The 6,000-nt window shown below is 36.0% G+C and overlaps 1 protein-coding gene across 6 annotated transcripts in view; it reads left to right on the top strand.

The window, feature by feature from the left end:
• pds5a.S (PDS5 cohesin associated factor A S homeolog) overlaps nucleotides 1-6,000 on the top strand; it is a 62,823-nt gene that overhangs the window by 19,877 nt on the left and 36,946 nt on the right. For all 6 annotated transcript variants that reach the window (NM_001096594.1, XM_041576875.1, XM_041576884.1 and 3 more), the window contains 4 exon segments: nucleotides 886-1,001; nucleotides 2,555-2,649; nucleotides 4,435-4,580; nucleotides 5,598-5,749. In NM_001096594.1, coding sequence (NP_001090063.1) covers nucleotides 886-1,001; nucleotides 2,555-2,649; nucleotides 4,435-4,580; nucleotides 5,598-5,749 — 509 coding nt within the window.

Below are 6,000 nucleotides of genomic sequence, written 5' to 3'. Positions count from 1 at the left end.
CAGCCTGAGTACAAAGTGCGAGTCGGGAGAACTTGCTGGCAAGTGCCTAGGGAGCCCTGTAGGTAATCCGGCCCTGGCTGCGGGCCAATTAAAAATGGACTGCGTGCCATAGTTTGGACACCCCCGGCATAGAGGCAGGGCAGTCAATTACTTTCACTTTCCATTCTGTACTTCCTAGATGTCACTGCACTCCCAACACTCCCCATCATCTAAATGTATAGCATTGACATTAGGTCTTCCATTCTGGTACATGAACAAGATTTTGGCATGATGCTAAGCTTCCCTTAATAATCGTGTCTGCAAAATGACTGCTGGCTGCTTGCTGTAATTGTGAATTCCAAGATAAAAAAAATACAAGATTTAAACATTTTTTATAGTGTAAGAGAAGTTTATTTTGCTTGACTAACATAAAATAGGATCTGAAATTATTTATTAAGGTTATGTGTTCACTTTAAGACAATAAAAAGAATTTCAAGGTAGTGGCACAGTACAGAGTAAACATGCTGAGGTATGAGAAGATGACTCCTCTAGTAACTACACTTCTGTAGTGCTGTCTAGTAACTACGTTTCTGATCTTAAGGGACTTGATTCAGGATATGGAATGGAAGGTCTGGGACCTGGGGTTTTCTGGATAAGTGATCTTTCTGTAATTTGGTGCATTGTATGTTTTTATTGTTACAGAAACAAAGGAAATTAAAATATGTAAAGGATAAGAATTGCTTTCTTAAAATGGACTCATGGAAAATAAATTTCTGTATTTCTGGACAATGGATTTCCAGATATCAGATCCCATGCTTGTATTTGAATGTCAGGTTTTGCATTGTCTTCCATATACATTTAGATTTCAAGGAGCAGAGCTCAATTTTTTTGTTTTTCCCTCCAAAGAGTAATGATGGTGAGGAAAGACTAGCGGTTGTACGACTTCTTGCCAAATTGTTTGGTTCTAAAGATTCTGATTTGGCAACGCAAAACCGCCCATTATGGCAGTGTTTTCTTGGAAGGTAAGTGTCATTATTTGTGCTGCTTATAAACAACAAAAAAAGGCAATAAATGCCTTTTCAGACTTTTTCTTTCTTGAATTATATATACAAGGAAGGCCTATTACAATGTAACATGATTTCATGCTTTCATTTTTTTTTTAGAGCTAAGACTAGAATTCTGTGCATAAACAGATTCATCCTCCTCCCATATCACTATTCTCCCCAGAAAAAAAAGCCTGGGAAAGAATTGGGGCCACAAAATAAAATAGGTTTTACAGAAGCTGATCGGACTATGCAAATACACAGCACATTTCTATTTCATTAAAGGAACAGTAACACCAAAACTGAAAGTGTTTTAAAGTAATTCTAATATAATGTACTGGTTTCCTGCACATGTATGTTTGCTTCAGAACGACTAATATAGCTGTGGTGGCAGCCATCAAAGTTGAAAATAAGAAAATGGTTTACTTAGCAGATAACAGATAGTCGTGTACAATACAATGGGATTCTAAGGACGTTTCTGTTATCTACTATGTAACCTGTGCCTTTTCTCCTTTTCAGACTGAATGGCTGCCCCAATCACTACACAGCAGCTTGTTTATATAAATTATAGTAATCTTTCTGATGCAAACACACCAGTCTTACCTGTGCAAGAAAAAAGTACATTATATTTTAATTACTTTAACACTTTAAATTTTTTTTGTATTACTGTTCATTTAAAGGATCACCAGCAGTTTGCTATTGTTCCCATATCTCAACTTTTTCCTGACTGTCATGAAAGGGTTTTAACTAACTGGCAATTTACCAAAGATACAGTACGTGTGTTAATTTGTCAGAACATATTTTGGTTTTTCTTTTCTCTTGGTCCTAAATCCAGCCTCCCATCTTACTCCCCATATTTTATTGAATGTGAGCACTTTATTATTAAAGGGAAAACTATTACCCCCCCCTTTTTTTTTTATATATATATTTTTTATTTGACATGAGCACATTGTTAGTCATGGGGTTGTTGAGAAATGTTGAGTAACTTGGTTTCCTTTCAAAAACTAAATTTATTTCTGGCAGTTGAGCCCATGTTAAATGGTGGGGGGTAGAAGAAGCATTTCTTCTACTTCATTTATTTATCTACTAAGCAACCATTCCAATAGGTCCTGTAATATTAGAATTTGGCAGATCTCAAATTTGCACTAGTTCTCTCAAAAAGAGAATTATCACAAAGGTTTTCACTATACTTTATATTAGGGAATTGGATTATAATGAAATGTTGATGGCCTAGAATGGTCAGTGAAGCAGATAATTGACTGATAATAGATCATGAAAATCGCCAATGGGACAGTGGCAAAAATTGTTTATTTGCTTCTGATTATATTTAAGGCACATCAGCAAGTATGATGCATAATGCACAGATCTTAGCTCATGTTCCATAAAAAACAGAATTCCCATTTTCTATAATGGGAAGTGATTTGACTCTGTTCCTAACTTTTGGTCACTCCTTGTCTGTGTTTAATATCCCTTTAAAGCTATTTTATTATGATTTTGTAATCTACTTTTAATTGAATTACATTTTTTATTAGATTCAACGATATTCATGTCCCTGTGAGATTAGAAAGTGTGAAGTTTGCCAGCCATTGTTTAATGAACCATCCAGATTTGGCGAAGGATCTCACTGGTAGGTTTCTCGCCACACATACAGGAGTGCTTGATAACGTTACACCTTGCTTAAATATTGTAATAGCATCTGCTCTTTGTTTTGTTTTATATTGTGTATTTATGAAGTTGAAACATATTGCAGTGCACAATGGAGGGTGTTTACATTAAACATATAGCTGACATCCAAAAAAATATGCAAAATCTTTAAGGGGGTTTGTCTTGATTTTTATGATGTAGTTTTTATTTTAAAATTTCACTGTTTACACTGCAAATAATTCACTCTACAATATACAATTCCATTGCTGAACCACTAAGTGTATTCTTTTAGCTGTAATATTGGTGTAAAGTCATTTTGCCTCGTCATGTGCTTTCAGGAAGAGCCAGCACTTTAGGATGGAACTGCTTTCTAACAAGCTATTGTTTCTCCTACTCATTGTAACTGAATGTATTGCAGTGGGACCTGGATTTTTCTATTGAGTGCTGTTCTTTGATCTACCAGGCAGCTGTTATCTTGTGTTAGGGAGCTGCTATCTGGTTACCTTCCTATTGTTCTGTTGTTAGGCTGCTGGGGGGGGGGGTATCACTCCAATTTGCAGTAAAGAGTGACTGAAGTTAATCAGAGCACAAGTCACATGACTGGGGGCAACTGGGAAACTGACAATATGTCTAGCCCCATGTCAGATTTCAAAATTAAATATAAAAAATCAGTTTGCTCTTTTGAGAAATGGATTTCAGTGCAGAATTCTGCTGGAGCAGCACTATTAACTGATACATTTTGGAAAAACATTATCCCTTTAAACAAGATGTAAAGAGGCTCCTCACGAGCCATTGGTTGGGGATCACTGACCGAGACTATTTAAGGCAGCCATATGTACGTTTCTCTGCTTTCTTAAAATAGTCACTGTATGCACCCTCTTCTACAGTGCTTGTACTCAATATACTCTTTTGCCTATATGTTTTAAATCTACCCCAGGTTTGATTTATATAAGATAATTAAATTAACAGTGCTCCTATAAGGCTAGGGCGGTTGTGGATCTTGGCCTGAAAACAAAAAAAGCAGTTCTAGAATCCACTCCCCCCAATGCTCCTCTGCTCCTGCCTGCACCTGAAAGCATGGTCTCCTCTCGGACGCAGATGCGGTGGATTTTGGAGCCAAAAAAATGACATTTGCGCCAAAATCCACCCTGCCTACAGAATAGAGGAGGGGAGAAGCTGAGAAGCGTGTATTGTCTGGCTCTGGCCTAATACACCTTCATAATGGAGTTTATCCACATTTAGGTTTAAGGAAAAAAGTTTGAGTACTTGGAAAGGAGAGGTGTTGGCGATGGTTGGAAGAAAGAGAAAATATGGATGGCCTGCATAAAAAGAGAGGTGTTACTGAACATAAAAAGTCTTCAAAACAGTTAGAAGTTTGTTTCCCCCCTCCCAGTATCTGCCTGTGTCAACTTCACTTCAGTTTCCTCCAAAACATATAGGTTAATTGGTGAAATTGATCCTAGTATATACTGTCAGTGTTCTAGGTGGTGCCTTAGATTGCAAGCTCCAATAGAACTGGGATTGATGCGAATGAAAAAAATCTAAACTAAAGGATGATCAGTTTTGACACTGAGAAATATATTTGCATAATAAGTACACATAGCAAATTACAATTTTGTTACTGAACATCCTAAATTGAAGAGTTTTTTTGTTCGTGTTATGTCTAGTTTATAGCATCTACCAGGCTTTTTAATTCATAAGCTTTGTTTTTTTCCAGATGTCTTGTAGGCTTGATACACCACAGTATTAATCTTTTCCATCTTTCCAGAATTCCTCAAGGTGAGATCACATGACCCTGAGGAAGCAATTAGGCATGATGTTATTGTCACCATCATTACAGCTGCAAAGAAAGATCTTTTTCTAGTAAATGATCAGCTGCTTGGCTTTGTTCGTGAGAGAACATTGGATAAAAGGGTAAGTAATCAATTGTTGTTTTCTGTGGTTAAAGGAACAGTAACTCCAAAAAAATTAGTGTTTTAAAGTAACAAAATTTATCATGTAATGTTGCCCTGCACTGGTAAAACTGGTGTTTTTGCTTCAGAAACACTACTATAGTTTATATAAATAAGCTGCTGTTTAGCAATGGCGGGAATTGAATAAAGGCTATATGGCGCAAGTTAATTAATGAATAACGGATAACACCATTATGTTCTACAGAGCTTATCTGCTGTTAAACCTGAGCCTTTTTTCCTTTGAATGGCTGACCCCATGGCTACACAGCAGCTTATTTATATAAACAATAGTAGTGTTTCTGAAGCAAATACACCAGTTTTACCACTGCAGGGCAACACTACATTATATTTTTATCACTTTAAAACACTCATTGTTTGATGTTCGTGATTCTAGTATTTTTGTTTAGCGTCAGTTGTTTAATGAGAGACTGGACATATATAGAAGGTTGGCTTTATAGAAAGATAAGTAATAAAAAGTAACAATAAAACTGGCCTTAAAAATCAGTAGTTTATTTAACTGGAAAGAGGCAGAAAAGGAAGGCAAATAATTAAAAAAAAAAAAAAACCCACTAATAATAAATTAAACTAATACATGGATAGAAATAGGACATTCTATAACGTATTTAAAGTTAACTCAAAGTTGAACCACCCCTAAAATATTTATTGTGTTATGCGATGTCTGCCTTGAAACGGGTAGACTTTTTCAACTATTGAAATTTAGGTATTTATAGTAACGACTTCCTTTATAGTCCGCATTTCAGTGAATCAAAATTATTGATTGTTGCAAACTAATTCTTAGCCAACTACTTGTCCAGGAGTCGGGCCTAGAGTCCCGTAACATTATGTGATTGTGCATGTGAATTATCCTCAATGACTACACTGCTGTAAAAAAATAAATGCTCATTGCCCACAATATGTCTCTATAATGTATATGTGTTTTTATTTATTTATTTTTTTATTTTTTAATTTATTTTTTTAGTGGCGAGTTAGAAAAGAAGCCATGATGGGTCTTGCTCAGCTTTACAAAAAGTATTGCCTGCATGGTGAAGGTGGGAAAGATGCAGCTGAGAAAGTCAGCTGGATAAAGGATAAACTTCTACATATTTACTATCAAAATAGCATTGATGACAAGTGAGTCTGCCTTCTTCCGAAAATTGGTTATTTGTGTTTAATATAAGGTTTAATATCAGCTGTGGGCTGTAAGGGAAACAGATGTACATGAGGCTCAGATTATGTCTTGTCTGTATCAATACACTGCAGGTAATGGAGGCTGTTTCCCAAGTGACATACTAGGGTTGCTAGGAAGCAATTAAGTGTTGTTGTGCAGTAGTCTCTGCTGACATGTCTTGTGTCTTTTCCTATAGGCAGTAATGTCATGTCAC

Source organism: Xenopus laevis, chromosome 1S (assembly GCF_017654675.1).
Source record: "Xenopus laevis strain J_2021 chromosome 1S, Xenopus_laevis_v10.1, whole genome shotgun sequence".
Classification (NCBI taxonomy): Eukaryota; Metazoa; Chordata; class Amphibia; order Anura; family Pipidae; genus Xenopus; species Xenopus laevis.
Note: the sequence above shows the minus strand (reverse complement) of the source record. Positions and strands in the feature narration are given on the sequence as shown.